At 48.3% G+C, this 15,593-nt stretch overlaps 1 protein-coding gene across 1 annotated transcript in view; it reads left to right on the forward strand.

Moving 5' to 3' along the window:
- Nucleotides 1-15,593, forward strand: part of LOC142567910 (uncharacterized) — a 99,441-nt gene that overhangs the window by 28,024 nt on the left and 55,824 nt on the right. The window contains exons 5-6 of the mRNA XM_075678000.1: nucleotides 2,147-2,232; nucleotides 8,207-8,227. Of these exons, the coding sequence (XP_075534115.1) occupies nucleotides 2,147-2,232; nucleotides 8,207-8,227 (107 nt within the window). The remainder of the gene's footprint in view (nucleotides 1-2,146; nucleotides 2,233-8,206; nucleotides 8,228-15,593) is intronic.

Raw genomic sequence — 15,593 nt, forward strand, 5'->3', positions numbered from 1 at the left:
GCGTCGAGCAACGCAGCGTTCGGCGCGGCAACGAAACGCGCGCCTGAACAAACGGAACGAAGCAAAGAACTCGGTGTCTCGGAGGGGGAAACGATCTACGCCAGCCAAACGTCGTGATCGGCACGGGCAGAGAGATAGATAGATAGTAATCTAAAGAAAGGAACGGCGCTTGATTCTGCAACCCGTGTGGGAGCACGGCGAAGCGTCGTCAGGGGAGAGGGAGTCGGGGACGCGAGGCGCCTGGCACCGGTCCGCGCACAGCCCCAATGCGCGCGCGGCGCGATACCTGTCGGGGCAGCGCCGTACATTGAGAGGAGGGGGTCTATTGTTTGCCGCAAGATGGCTCTGCGTGTGTGGTAAGCGCAGAAGAAATGTAGCGGAAACGTACTTCGCTATTCGTGTAAATGCGACTTCTGTAAGTTACATGCTCATAATTACCGATATACACCGCAGTATAACTTTCTACGGCTCGTTTCTAAGGCAACACCGCATTCACTAGACGCGCTTTTGTACCGCTTTCAAGCATCGAACTCGTGGCTGAGTGGTAGCGTCTCCGCCTCACACTCCGGAGACCCTGGTTCGATTCCCACCCAGCCCATCTTGGAAGTTGCTTTTTATTTATGAAGTGCCTGCCATGATTTATCGCTCACGGCCAACGCCGCGGACGCCGACGACACCGGCTTTTCTGCGACACGAGCTCCTTAACGCTATCGCGTTAATACGCGAGGAGGAGAGCGGAGGAGCAAGGTATTGCGAAAGCGTGCGGAGACAAGCGTAGTGCGCCGACGTTGGCTGCGAAATGGAGCTAGAGTAGCGCGCCAGCGTAGTTCGCCTGCGAGGTACATCAGCGGCGGCTGCTGTGAGTCGCGCCCACGCGTCACCCACATGCCGTCTCTCACGGTCTCCAGATGAGCGAGGCAGTGGCGCCGCACTTCGCTCCGTTTGCAAACGTGCCACACGAGACCTCTTGTACGCGCCAGCCAATATATCGCGAAATGAAAACACGCATAGAGCTGCGCTGAAATATCGCATTAGGGAGCATCGTATTAGTAAAGGCAAGGCGCAGAAGACCTGGACTCAAGAAGAACACCACCGACAGTACCGGCGCCACTCACAACTAAGTTTATTTCCGCAACAAGCCTGCCTTAGGGAGGGTAATCAAGCCGAGTCGCACACGAAACTTTAGAAGTATAAAACATCTGTGCAACAGTAGCGTGATTTCATTTGGGTTTTCCGTCTGTCTTCCTTTTAGTTAACTAGATTTTATTTTGTTGACGATTTTCTAGTGGCTCTTAAGCTTTTGTTGCGTTTTTTTTTTTGGACGCAGACACTATTCTTTAGACGTTTATCGTTCAACTCCTCTGTCCATTTCCTTGTTTGTCACGTGGTTCATTTCTCGCGCGGTCACGTGTTCTATTAATTTTTTAGGTGAGTGTCTATTAGAGATTTTAGTTTTGACGCAGACGCTGTACTTAGACGCTTTTATTCATGTTTTTTTTTCGTGTAGGTCATTATTCCCACACCCGTGCGGGTTTTAACACTGACTGGGCCTTGGGTGTTTGAAGTGTGTTATGTTGTGGATAGTTTGATAGTGAAGCGTAGACGGTACTTTTTATGTCTCCTTTTTTGTCCCCGCTGGCTTGGAAAAGACTATACTCGATGAATTGCTTCCCGTGCTGCTCCACGTGTGGTTTTTGCTTGCTCATTTGATATTTTGTGCCAGATAAGATGCCTGAGTGGACGATAAATTGCTGTTTCATACTTCTAAAGTTTCGTGTGTGACTCGGCTTGATTAACCTACATAAGGCAGGCTTGTTGCGGAAATAAACTTAGTTGTGAGTGGCGCCGGTCCTGTCATATGTGTTCTTCTTCTTGAGTCCTGGTCTTCTGCGCCTTGCCTTCACTAATTCAAGCATGAACCAACTAGCCCAAGCAAGAGTTTTACTGGAGTATCGTAACTGTTGGTAAATTTTTTTTACCAGCAATTCAAGTGCGCTATGTCCCACCGTAAATCGACGTGTGATTGGCAGCATTGTTACTTCATAACCTCGCTTTTCAGAACGGAAAGGGCCATTTTCCTATAAAACGCATTATGGAAGTTTTTAAACATGCTCGTATGCTAATAGGCGCGCTTTCGTTCTTTTAGACTATTACGAGATTTCAGCGCACGTCATTGGCCCATCCAAGGCAGTCATCTCGTGGCGAGCCTCCGAGATAGTTGAAGTCTTCAAGGTAAGCTCGACAAACAATGCTTGCGAGCATTTTTTTTTTCGATTTTAATCATTCATATTTACGTGTAGCCCTCTGTGGTATTGTGTAGTTCATTATAGCTATTCGTTCATGGTGACGGCTGGTGGCGCCCAAAAAGACCTAAAATAGAAGTTTAAGGAATGGGATGTAGCAGAATGAGCTCAGTACTGTTGTAAAATAGACATGCGCATAGACAGTAACATATTTCTAACCTTGCATTCAAGCACATAAACATATTTCCTTGGTACGCGTACGACGCCGTAAACACTGAAATTTTCAGGCACGTCCTGAAGAACCGACGTCAACTGCAAGAGAATGCGATACAGCTAAACAAATATACAAGAATATAAAGTACAAATAGCATGAGAAGGGCTAACAACCGCCAAGTTTACGCCAGGGTTCCTGTTATTGCTTCCTGTGAAAGACGTGGTAAGGATCTTAGAGTCAAATAAGTTAGTTTTATCTCTCGTAGAAAAACAAAACAGTGCAGGGATGGAGCAATTTCTCTCAATTTCGATACGCCCGCGTAATATTGTGCTGTTTGCGAACATTCAGGAACACTCATTTGTGGAGAGTGCGTTGACCGCGCTAGGTTTTAGATTCGGTCAAAAGGAATATTACCCTATGATGCTGAACGGTGTCTGTGATAAGAAAATCACAATACAGGGATATTAAATTTCCAGAGTTTGAGAATACTAGCACTTATAAACATGGGCTCAATACATAAAAATTTGCACAGAAAAACAGGAACTTGTACTCAAAACTAAGAGTGCGAGGTAGTGCAACTGGTGTAAAAAAGAGTTGTGGTTCCCGAATTTACACATGGAAACACGACGTTGTCTTTCAAATATAAAGGTTTAACTGAACTAGAGATTAAAGCGCTGCGTGAAGAGTACCTTTAGGTACGCACTGACAAATCACAAACGAGGCAGTGCAGGTTGACGTAGGCTGGGCATTCTAAGAATTGTGGCAGCTTCCGAGAAAAATCTGCTTTGGCAGATGACTGAGAAATAAGAAGAAGAATAGATAGGCAGCTAAGGTAATGGCGCATTTGTATAGAATAAAACGTCGCATCGCAGTGCAGGAACAGAACCAGGAAACAAACCATAAATAATGGCGCGAACAACGGCATGCAAAAGCTGGTAAACGTGTAATTAGAGATGCAGAAAAGAATACTTAATAGGCGCGATGGGGAAGAACCCAGCTACTGCTGTATCTCAATCCGCGTGGAATTAGCTCTGATGAGCAAACGTTATGATAATTCAAAGAACAGCGTACTACTGTTGGTAGCGGTTCTATCAGGATGTCGTAGAACATGGCATCAAAGTCGAAAAAATGCCGATGAGATGAGAACTATGCATGCGTAGAGCGAAAATAGCGTGGCAGTAATTCAGATTATTTAGTTATTATGTCGCAGAATCCATCCAGAAGTAAATAAGGACATAGTTACCCTGTTCTAGGCCTTGGGCATTTAGGATAACAGCGAAAAGGAGAATGAATCTGCGGTAGAGTGTACTCAAAGACAGCCTGACTATGGGTAGCGTAGGCGTAGGAAGAACGCATAATGAAAATACTTTTTGGGACAATGAACATCTCAACTAGGATGGTTTGCTAATACGAACCGCGGATTTTCATGCCACCTCTAAATGCAGAAAAAAAGGTAAAAATAACCTGTTTGGTAGCGTCAGCTGCCTACCGCCATGCACATTTCAAGGGGGGTGCTTACAATATTGCCACCTAGTGTCACGAAGAAACCCACCGGAGACGAAGAAGTAGGAAGCCTACGCTTCGTTTTCCGAGGCTCCACGTGCCAGCGCCAGATTACAATGCTGCTTAAAAACGTTTCATTTTACCGAACAATTACATGAGAAGTCTGGTGGAGGTGCTGCGTAACGCATAGTCAGTGACTCCAACACCGCCTAGCAGCTGTAACATGAGCCCTGTGCCTGTGGACATTCCAGTGCATCGCGCCAGTTAAGGACTGCAATGCCGGCCCCCTTTCTAAGTCGGAACAACATCCTAACGAGGCAGCAATGCGACCTGAAGCACTCATGGACGTCCCTATATATATATATATATATATATATATATATATATATATATATATATATATATATATATATATATATATATAGCTCTGTCCATTATACCCTACACAACTCGCGGGTGCGAAATTCTTTCCACGGCGAGTTGTTTGCAAACGTGGAGGACTGGTTAGTCCAATATAAACGTGTTGCTGCGCTCCATGAGTGGGATGACGCCACAGTACGGGGCGATGTCTATTTCAGCCTGGAAGCCGGTGCCCACACCTGGTTTCAAAACCGAGAACACGTCTTGAAGTCCTGGCGCGAATTCCCCGTCGGCTCTTAGAAAGATATACCAGGGCTGGTCGTCAAGACCAAGCCGAACACGCTCTCCAGTCGCACGTTCATCTGCCAAATGAGTCGGCCACAATCTATGTGTAACGCATGACGCGTCTTTTCCGATGAGCGACCTTGTCACGACGGAGCGCAAGAAGCTGAACCATTTGATGCGTGGCGTGAAAGAGCAGCCGTTTGCGGGTCTGGTGCGGAGCCCCACAAAGACCGTCGCTGAGTTGCTTACTGAAACCATTATGATGAAGGCGGCCAGTAAGGACTGCATCAGCACCTCTTGTCTTGGTCGCACGCTTAGTATACAACACCGACTGGGTTCGCGAATTAGTATATTCCATCATGCAGCGAACAGTTCCAAAAGCCTACGGAGAGCCCAAGTATGTGATTGGTTCCATCATCAGTGTCATCCGCGAGGAAGTACAAGCACTCATGGTTTAACCCAACGGCGATGTTGATCCACAATTTTCGTGACCATACATTCGCGCCCAACTTGCGCGGATGTTTTGTGACAAACCATACCTGAGCCATCTCCCGCAGCCGCAGAGCACGCCTTGTCTTCATCCCCAGTACCATAAGCAATAGTCGGCCCATGCATCGATGGTTACCAATCGTCCTCACGGAATTCCCATGTCTGGCGCACTTCTGACCGACGACCCTTTTGCCTTCACTACGGTGAGGCTGCTCACATCTATCGCGCGTGTCGGTACTGACAACTTGGACTACGGGGCTTTTGCGCCAGCTTGCCTCAACTCTAATTTGGCCAGAGAAATTGCAGAATAATTAGCCCAGCAGCCCATGTCATCATGTCTGAAATTTCAGTCTATTTCACCATCTCCCAGGTGATTCTCACCGAAGCATACATGCTTCGCGACCATGGAACAGAGGTGATAGTAATGAGCTTATCAGCAACCCCGAAGGCAGCGACCTTCGGAGGCAAGGTCGCTGGGCTTCGACGTGCAGATGACCTCCCATCGCCGCGCTCACGAGAAAACGTGCATCAACCGCAGTTATCTGGACCTTGACGCAATCATGGCACATATCACCCCTTGTGTGAAACGACAGAATCCGACAGCCAAATCTGACAACGGTGACCGCATTTGGCTAGACATACCTGTGACGGTTGGTGGCCGTAAAGTTAGTGCATTAGCAGCCACGGGTCCAGATTTTTCTATTCTGGGCGAGAAAATGGCGACGGCAGTCCGAAATTTTACGATTCCTTAGAATGGAACGCATTCTCACAACCGGTGGCCACGTTGTTATTCCTCTGGGCCGTTGCATGGCCACAATCAAAATTTCGAGCGACCACATTCGCAGCCACGTATCTCGTTTTCCGTGACTATTCTCGCGATCTGATGCGTAAGGCGCAGCAATTAATCTTCGCGAACGCACCGCCCACTTTCGGAAAGCACTATCTAAAGGGCGAAAAGAAGACAGCACGTGCAAAATTGCGCTCCGTGTTTCTGACGACACCGTGACTTTGCCTCCACAAGCGACAGTTCTGGGACAGGTCACATGCCAAGGCTTGCCGGATGGAGACGCGGTCGCAGAAAGCAGCGCGTCAATTTTGTTGCAGACGGTGGGCGTGCGGCCCAAAGCTTCACCAAGTTCATAACTGACGCACACAGATACCTGCCACAAATTTTTACGAACATTCGCATCTTTTATGTGGCACCACCGTTGCCTACGGAGACACTGCTGCCGACATTGCCTAGCGCTTCGCATACGAGAAAGTGCACGTTGACGCCGCTTGCTTTGGTAGCATGGATGTCAAGCCGAAGCATTCTGACTCAAGCAAGACTACGCTTCACGAGCTTCTTGTGGAATTCCGGTCGTGCTTTGAGTCTTTGTCTAAGGCATGCCAAACGCATCATCATCATCATCATCATCATCATCATCATCACCACCATCATTTATTTTCCTTTAAGGACCCTTGTCGGGGTATTACATAAGGAGGGGGGGTTACAGAAGTTAAGAATAGAAACAAAGATATGGTTACACCGTCTTACAAAATTCAGCCTGTGGATTCGTATTAGAACACAAAAATAGGAACGCGAAGAGGCACTGAATAGAATGCAAAAGCAAATCAGCAAAGCAAGTCACAATGTGAGACGGCAATCGCAAAGCAATGCAGGCACAGTACGGTCATTATAAGGTTAGGATTTAAGGTGATCAGTTAGCAGCTGCTTGAAGATAATGGGGTTGCGCTCATTGACAACTCTATCTCGTAAATTGTTCCACTCCTAACTAAACACCACCAATCTCACTAAACACCAAGAGACTACAGATTCAGATGTACTCTCTTTGTGACAATATCCCTATCGTGTTTCCGCGGAAGAACGCGAGGCTTTGTAGGCGTAAATAAACGATATCCTTGAAGATAGTGTCACCAAATCATGCAGCAGTCAAAGGTCCTCCCCGGTCTTTTTAATTGTTGAAGAAAAAAGGCGGAACACTGTGTTTGTGCGATGATTCTAGAAAATTCAGTAACGCCGCAAAAAAAAGAAAGAGACGTTTTGCCGTTCCCGCGTGCCGACAACTGTCATGACCGCAGAGGCATGCTAAGTATTTTTCATCTGAGGTTACATGGAGGGAAACCACAAAAAAACTGATTTTCTAACTGCGGGCTGTCCGTACAAATTTTGTGTGCTCCGTTTCGGCCTCTGTTCTGCTCCCGTCACATAACAGTGAAGGATGGATGCCGTTGTCGCTGGCTTGAAATGGCAAAGCTTCCTCGTATACCATGACGATGTCGTTGTCTTCGCAAAGAATTTCAGCGAACACCTGACGCGTCTAAAAAATGGTCTTAGACGCCATCCGCACTGCTGACCTCCCACTCAAGCCCCAGCAGTGTCATAGTAAGATGGCTGTCGCTGCCGGTGGGGGGGAGCTTCGAGCTTGTCACTCAAACCGCCGATTTTAGATCATTTAGAGCTTGCATGCACATCTTTGCAATTTCTTTATTAAGTGAACGTGCTCCGGCACATTTCCTTGCAATGCAAAACTTCAATTTGACTATCGAAAATTCCCTGGTCCCTTTAACGCGAGAAGGCTGGCGTATTGGTGCGCAATGTGTTGGAGCTCACGTTGTGTGCGGAGGTTTGGAGGCACGGCTCGGCGAAATGCTGAAAGGAGCTCGAGTGCGGAATGTCCACTTGCGAAGTGTGGTTGCATAACGTCCTACAAGACGGTGCTTGGGGTCATCGCGTGAACTCTATTCAAAGGAGTTTTAGTGCAGGTGGTACCACGCGTGTATAGGCAATGAGCGAATGTTTGCTGCAATTTACACTACCCATAAATATGGGAGCCTTGCTTTGTGTGAGATCGTAATACTTTGCTATCACGGCCAACGCTTCGCCCAGAGAGCGAAAATACCAATATCTTTGAAGTTAACGAGGGATTAAATTGTACAGTTTTAAGAGCGAATAATGCGTTGCCGGAAAAAATTACTTCTTTATATCTGCTCCAATAATATGAATAATTAGTATCCTGGCTGAAAGGATTGTATTTCAAATATATTGGATATATTTTCAAATATATGTTGAGTGTTTTTACTAATTTTTCTACATTCTTTCTTTTTGCAGGTGACTGTGTACATTGATTATGTGAGTATTGAATTGAATGGGTGTTTCTTTGTTGCAAACAGTACACAGAAAAATATGTAAAAAAAAGATCATTTGGATCCTTAGCCCGAGGTTAGCTGGGATCCAAATGCATTCCTAATTTTTCAGTTTTCCGTCATCCGAATGTCGTAAGCTTTACAGCAACACATTAATTTGTGCACGCTCTATGTGACATACATTTTCGCGTAATTCTTTAGCGCATTTTTTCCAAACCAAGCAAGCACCTCTCTTATCAGAACGAATGATAACTTAAAATGTATATGCAATACGAAAGCAAACACCTAAATTTATTCAAGTTGTCATAGTGTCATAACGCACGTACCCTACGGAAACGTATACAATAATAGTGAATGTTAAATAAGTGAGGCACTTCTTACGCATTACAATGTCAGGTTCAATGTAAGATACGACGAGTATAACCTTTTGATTGTTCTAAACTTTAAATGGCAAATACGGTGTTCCATCTCATAGTGCTCACGAATGTACACTAATGTTTTATTTGCCTTAAATATTGGCACCATATCATTTGAGTTCTTTAGCACGTAGAAAAAGAGAATAAGGTGCTGAGGGGGCTGCTCTGATTCGAGTAGGGCAGGTCAAAATAAAACTTCGCATATTGCAGCGTAAGAGCGTGAGAAAAGCACCCCATTCGATAGGTAATGAAGACAAGAATTTTACGTTACGAATTACATATAAGTAATTACTATTCACTAAATAATTTATTCTCAGTATTGTAATGAATTGAATATTTTATTTGCTCGGTAACGCTAAATGTAATTCAATTACTTTATTTCCCTGTCCATCTACAACTGGTTCTAGGAGGGTGGGTAGCGGGAGGGGGTATTAGCAAAACGTTCTATCTACATGTATGTCTATAATTAAAAACCGTTGGCAATTTTATTCCTGCGGAGAAACATAAAAAATAAATCGACGATTACAATACTGCCTAATGCGAAGTTTGAGCGCTGCTGTATACGTGCAAATGGAGTGATGCGGGGCGCGACTGCCTCAATAATCGGGAGATTGCGAGAGGCAGCGCGTGGGTGACGCGTGGGCGCGATTCATAGCAGCCGTCGCAGGCAGACCTCCGCTCATACAGACCTTTGTGTCCATGCAGATGACGCGCGCTACTCTGGCGACATCTCGTAGCCAACGTCACCGCAACGCGACTCCTGTGCGGCACTACGCTTCTCACGTTTTCGTCATACCCTCCTCCTCCCCTTTCTGCCTCATGGTTCCGCTGCACCTTCCACCTCCACTTCGGTCCTCGCACCCTCTTCGCTATCGCAGTCTTTTATCTCCCGCTGCGCTCCGCCTTCGCTTTCATCCTTCGCCGCGTTCGTTCGCTTGGTTACGAGGGAAAACGATGACGCTTGCCGCAGGGACGGGTGCCTGAGATCTGCGCTCTGAAACCTTTTCAACCTGGCCCTGTGATGAAGGCAGTACAACGCCGCACAGCTTCTACGTAGCGTTATCTGCTGCGAGGAAAGTACTAGGAAATATGGACCGGTCCCGAAGGCAATGCAGTACAACAAAGCGCCTAAAAGGGCTAGCTCAGCGAGGAAAGAATGGGGGAAACTGGCTCGTTACGCTCTTTGCCAACCGTTTCAATGAAATTGTTGGCTTTGGCACGAGAGTAGTATGTGTCCAATCGTAGCTTCTGTCTTCGAGCACAGCAGCTCGATGATGTTGTACAAGCTGGAATCTAGTGAAAACGGGGAGACATAGTTCCCCGTGACTGCGTGTGGTCGCTGATTTGGCAGCGCGTGCTCTTCTTGAGATAGAACACGTCTGGGAGACCATCAAACGTGTGCGTATGTGACTCCTCGTCTGGCCGTTTCGCTCTTCCTTCCTGGCTACAACTTGGTGTCAGAAGAAGTTCTACCAGCGGACATGGTTCCTAGTCCTCCTCCACTGGACGAACGATGCCAGCAACGGAACGCCGGTGAGCTGCTCTCTATACGCACATCTCGGTACTCAAGCAACGCGACTCCTTAACGTGCTCTGACATAGTTCCCCGTGACTGCGTGTGGTCGGTGATTTGGCAGCGCGGGCTCTTCTTGAGATAGAACACGTCTGGGAGACCATCAAACGTGTGCGTATGTGACTCCTCGTCTGGCCGTTTCGCTCTTCCTTCCTGGCTACAACTTGGTGTCAGAAGAAGTTCTACCAGCGGACATGGTTCCTAGTCCTCCTCCACTGGACGAACGATGCCAGCAACGGAACGCCGGTGAGCTGCTCTCTATACGCACATCTCGGTACTCAAGCAACGCGACTCCTTAACGTGCTCTGACATAGTTCCCCGTGACTGCGTGTGGTCGGTGATTTGGCAGCGCGGGCTCTTCTTGAGATAGAACACGTCTGGGAGACCATCAAACGTGTGTGTATGTGACTCCTCGTCTGGCCGTTTCGCTCTTCCTTCCTGGCTGCAACTTGGTGTCAGAAGTTCTACCAGCGGACATGGATCCTAGTCCTCCTCCGTGAGACGAACGATGCCAGCAACGGAACGCCGGTGAGCTGCTCTCTATACGCACATCTCGGTACTCAAGCAACGCGACTCCTTAACGTTCAAGGCCATGGCGTCATTCGTAATTCAACCGCCGGATGCCTTCAACTTTTCGTCGCTGAACGAGTGGCCGAAGTGGAAACAAGAATTTGAACGCTGCCGAACCTCTTCAGCGTTGTGCATTAAGCCCGAGAAGCATCAAGTAGACGCGCTACTCTACATCACGGGCGAGTGAGCCGAGGAGATCTGCGCCACTTTTGCTCTCTCTGAAGAGAAGTTCAAGAAATTCGACACAGTCGTGGAGCAGTTCGACAAATACTTTATCCCGCGACGCAACGTAATCTTTGAACGAGCCAGATTCAGCACCAGAGTGCAACAACACGGTGAGTCGGCCGAAGATTTCCTTACTGCGCTTCACACATTTGTGAAAGACTGCGATTTCGGCGCTCTTCGAGAAGAGTTCGTGCGCGACCGCCTCATAGTTGGGATAAAAGGTAAGCAGCTATCCGCCAGGGCTACAGCTCGACGCAGACCTCACTCTTCAGAAGGCTTTCGATTGAGAAAGAGGCTCTTGCTTGAGTCTGGGCATGTGACAAGTTCGGCTATTATCTTGTCGGCAAGCTGTTCAAGCTGGAGACGGACCATAAGCCGTTGGTTCCCATCTTCACTTCGAAGAGCCTTGACGACCTGACACCCAGATTACAGAGGCTAAAGATGAGAATGATGTGATACCAGTACGAGATTGCATACGTTCCAGACAAAGACCTTCTAGCCGCAGACACTGTTTCCAGGGCGCCTCTCCAAAAATTAGAAGACACAGAGCTTGAGGAAAACGTGGAAGCTTTCGTATGCTCTTTGAAAACCTCTTTTGCCATAAAGGAGTACTGCCTCCAATGGTTAAAGGCATCCCAAAAAAACAGACCCTGTTTGTGCACAACTTGGCCGGTGGAGCAACAAAAAAGATTGGCCCACCAGGCGAGATTTACTAGGCACCCTAAAACCCTTCTACGAGCATCGACACCAGCTCACTCTGGAGAATGATTTACTCCTCTACACTGCTCGAGTTGTCGTCCCTGCCTCTTGCCAAAACGAAGACCTACGACTCTTGCATGAAATAGATTTCGGCATAACAAAGACACTTGCTCGAGCCGCAGATTGTGTCTGCTGGCCCACTATAGAAGCTGATGTCACGTCCCTGGTGAAGCAATGTCATCATAGCGTCGAAACAACAAGTAACAGGAAAATGCCACTAAAAAGTTCCGAATTTCCATAAAGACCCTGGTAACGCATTGCAATGGTCTTGTTTCACTGTAAGAGCCAGTGGTGGTTGATAGCAACAGATTCTTATTAAAGATACCCTGAAACGGCTCGGGTCTAGAAGCTTACGTCCGCAGCTGTAGTCAACCACTGCAAGTCATTTTTTGCACGCCACGGGATTCCTGAGGAAGTGGTTTCCGACAACGACCCGGAGTTTTCGTCGACTGAGTTTTCACTCTTCGCTCAGGACTACGCCTTAAAGCCCATTACCTCTAGCCCTCACTATCCTCAGAGCAATGGACTTGCTGAGGCTGCGGTAAAAATCAGCAAGACTTCCATGACAAAGACAAAAGACCCTTATTTGACGCTTCTAGCTTACAGGTCGACTGCTTTGAAGAATGGGTATAGCCCGGCGGAACTACTGACAGGTCGTCGGCTAAGAACCAAGCTTCCTCTCAGTTCCACCAAGCTGACACCCCAACTGCCGGATCAAGAAAGCCTTCGGACGTTTGAGGAGCAGTGCCGGAAACGTCGAAGACTTTAACAGACGTCACAGAGTCCGCGACCTACAGGAGGTATTCTACGGGAACGACGTCTGGTTGACAGACCTCAAGTGCAAAGCGACAGTACAAGCCCCAGCCGATGAGCCCCAGTTCTACTGCATTAACACCGACACTGCTGCTGTACGCAGGAACAGGACCCAGCTAGTTGGCTATTCCCCTGCTAAAACCAACGCAGAAAGTGTTTGTATCGGTGACGGTGTTGCAGACGCCCGTTCGTGTTGCCAAGACACTGCCCGCATGCACACCAGAAGTGGGAGATCCATGAAGGCGCCTGCTGTAGCGAACTTCGCTTGCTCTGTTAGGGAGATGTACATGCTGCCATCTAGTAAAAGCGGGGTGACATAGTTCCCCGTGACTGCGCGTGGTCGGTGATCTGGCAGCGTGTGCTCTTCTTCTTGAGGTAGAACACGTCCGAGAGACCATTAAACGTGTGCGTATGTGACTCCTCGTCTGACCGTCTCGCTCTTCCTTCCTGGCTACAACAGATGATGCTCGATATATCTGTAGGGTCATATATATAATTTTTTCTTATGTATTAAAGAAATAAATACAGATCCTAACCACTGTGGGGAATCGATGTAAGCGAAACTTTGATGAGCCGACAAGGCAAAACGGCGCACCACGATGAGAAACGCGTAGCGGTTTTCGTCGACGAATGCATCCCTCACAGCACGCGTCGAACCATACGGCCGAAAGCGTTCCTGGCACTGTGCGAAGGTAGCGAGTGCCAGCAACGGTGTCAGATGGAACCGCATGGCGCGTTCGTCGTGAGCGATAACGCGACGCGGCTGCCAAAGCCCACAGCAGCCCGTGCCACCACCAACGCGAGGGTTTCCACACGAAAGGAACGGCGGGGCGTACCCGGGCCGCGTCAAAATTTCCACCATAATGCAGGCGCAATCGATCCATTCCATCCTCCGTGATTCAATCAGGGCTCCACTCGTAGGTTTATTATACCCTATGCTCACTCTGAGTATGGCGACACTATATCGGACGATGTTGCAGCCTGCAGGGAGCCAAGCCCCGCGTCACGTGACTGAATTCTCCGTCTATATTAGGAGGGTGCTCACGCGGTATCGCAAAAGAAACTGCACTTGCGGCTAAAGCAGCAGCAGCTTCTGTAGGATTTGAAAAACCAACGACGGCCACACTCACGACAAGTGAAATCGCCGAATAGTTCGCAAAGAAAGTTAAAAAAAGTGCCGTCGTGAAAAAAATTTCCGGCTTTACGTGCCAAAATTACGATCTCATTATGAGGCACGCCGTAGTGGGGGACTCCGTATAATGACCACCTGGGGATCATTAACGCGCCCCCAATGCACGGGACACTGGCGTTTTCGCATTTCGCCCCCTTCTAAACGCGGCTGCCACTGCCGGGATTTGGCCCCGCGACCTCGTGGTTAGCAGCGCAACACCATAGCCGCTAAGCCACCTCTGTGCGCAAGTGTAATCGTGGCACAATGGTTAGAACATGGGTCTGCTTTGCTGGGAGACCTATGTTGTGTGCAGAGTGGACATATATGGTCATATGCGGTGTGCTCGGTGAAATGAACAAACGGACAACGACAATGACGTGCCAAGACGAGCTGCTACGGTGCATCGATGGCCTGTGCACGTGCCCAGCGGAGAGAAGGAAAAGAAGCAGGGGGAAGGGGCGCGTAAGAGAGTTCGGAGGGAGGCCGCGATCGTGGCAGAGGTGTCGCAACCGGGAAGGTTGTGTCCATGGCGTGGTAGCAGCGGCCTGCCGAGGGCCTGACGAAAGGACGCGCCAGGCTCCCACCTGTCCGGACGGTTATCACTAAGCATCAAACGCAGCCCACGGCTGGCGAACGACGCATGGAGGTCCAACCTGGGCAAAGCCAGCGTCTCTATCGCCGTAACCGGAACGGTCTTTGGCACCGAAAGGGTGACCGGTCGTTTCCTCCTCCACATGCAAGCCCCACGCGCTACTGCGCCGTCGACTGCGGCTGCTAAATAAAGTCTGCACTAGCGTCAAACCTCGCTGCCAGCATCTCCGCAAGTCCCATTGAGATAAAGGAAGCGGAGGAAAGAAGTCAGCAGCGGCTGAACAAGAAGCCTGTCGGACGATGGGTCTGGGCTCCTGCCTATGCATGGTGCTCCTGAGCCTTGGGCTCAACGTTTACGGCTGGTGTTCTTTCTGCGCGACGTCCAGCAGAGCAGAGACCACAGCCTCCGTGCTCCTGGCCTTCCCTCCTGGCCTACCTTCCTGCGCCGTCTTGCCATGTCGTCTTGCCCCCCTGCTTCAGCTAAAGTTCCCCAGCGGCAGCCCACTCGACGCCTGCACAATTCTGGTCGTGATCTCTTTTGACTCAACACCGAAACACCTGGTGATATGTGAACTCCTATGCTTTATGTAGTTTGAGGACTAGTTATTGACTCCATACTCAGAGATTGTTCTAATTCATATTTGGTTGAAGTTTTATGTCATTGACCTGTTATAAAGTATGCTTCTGTGCTTGCGACAGAGAGCGTATGCTTCGTATTTTTTTCCTAAATTGGTTTGTACCGAACGAATTGTAAAACATACTACGGTGAAGATATCTTGTCCATGCCAGAAACACAGGTTCTATCTCACCATCGTACACTCGAAGAATCCCGGAAACATGAGAGTCCGTAACCTACCTACAGCAAATGCTTGGAATGAGGCTAGGACGCCTTGCACTAAATGGAGCGCTTTCCTTTCCGGATCGCGTTGACCTAAGCATTTCCGACCACATAGTATTTAATACATGGCTTGCGCAGGGTTTTTTGCTTCACCACGCGAAAATGTATTTTTTATGATTGTTTTAAGGAGCTTGAACAACCAAGGCGTCCAGCAATTGACAGGGATCGAACGTCACCCATGAACAAAATATTTGCTAAACTGTTAGATTTTTTTCTAAAACTAGCCGGTTATTATCAACAGTTTGGTTGAGAAGCATCACTTCAAAAAAGGAAAGTAAAGAGATAGAGGATATTGAAAGCACATACTTATCTGGCAACACTGTTCACATCCGCCATC

The sequence above is a fragment of the Dermacentor variabilis genome, unplaced genomic scaffold (assembly GCF_050947875.1).
Source record: "Dermacentor variabilis isolate Ectoservices unplaced genomic scaffold, ASM5094787v1 scaffold_15, whole genome shotgun sequence".
Lineage (NCBI taxonomy): Eukaryota > Metazoa > Arthropoda > Arachnida > Ixodida > Ixodidae > Dermacentor > Dermacentor variabilis.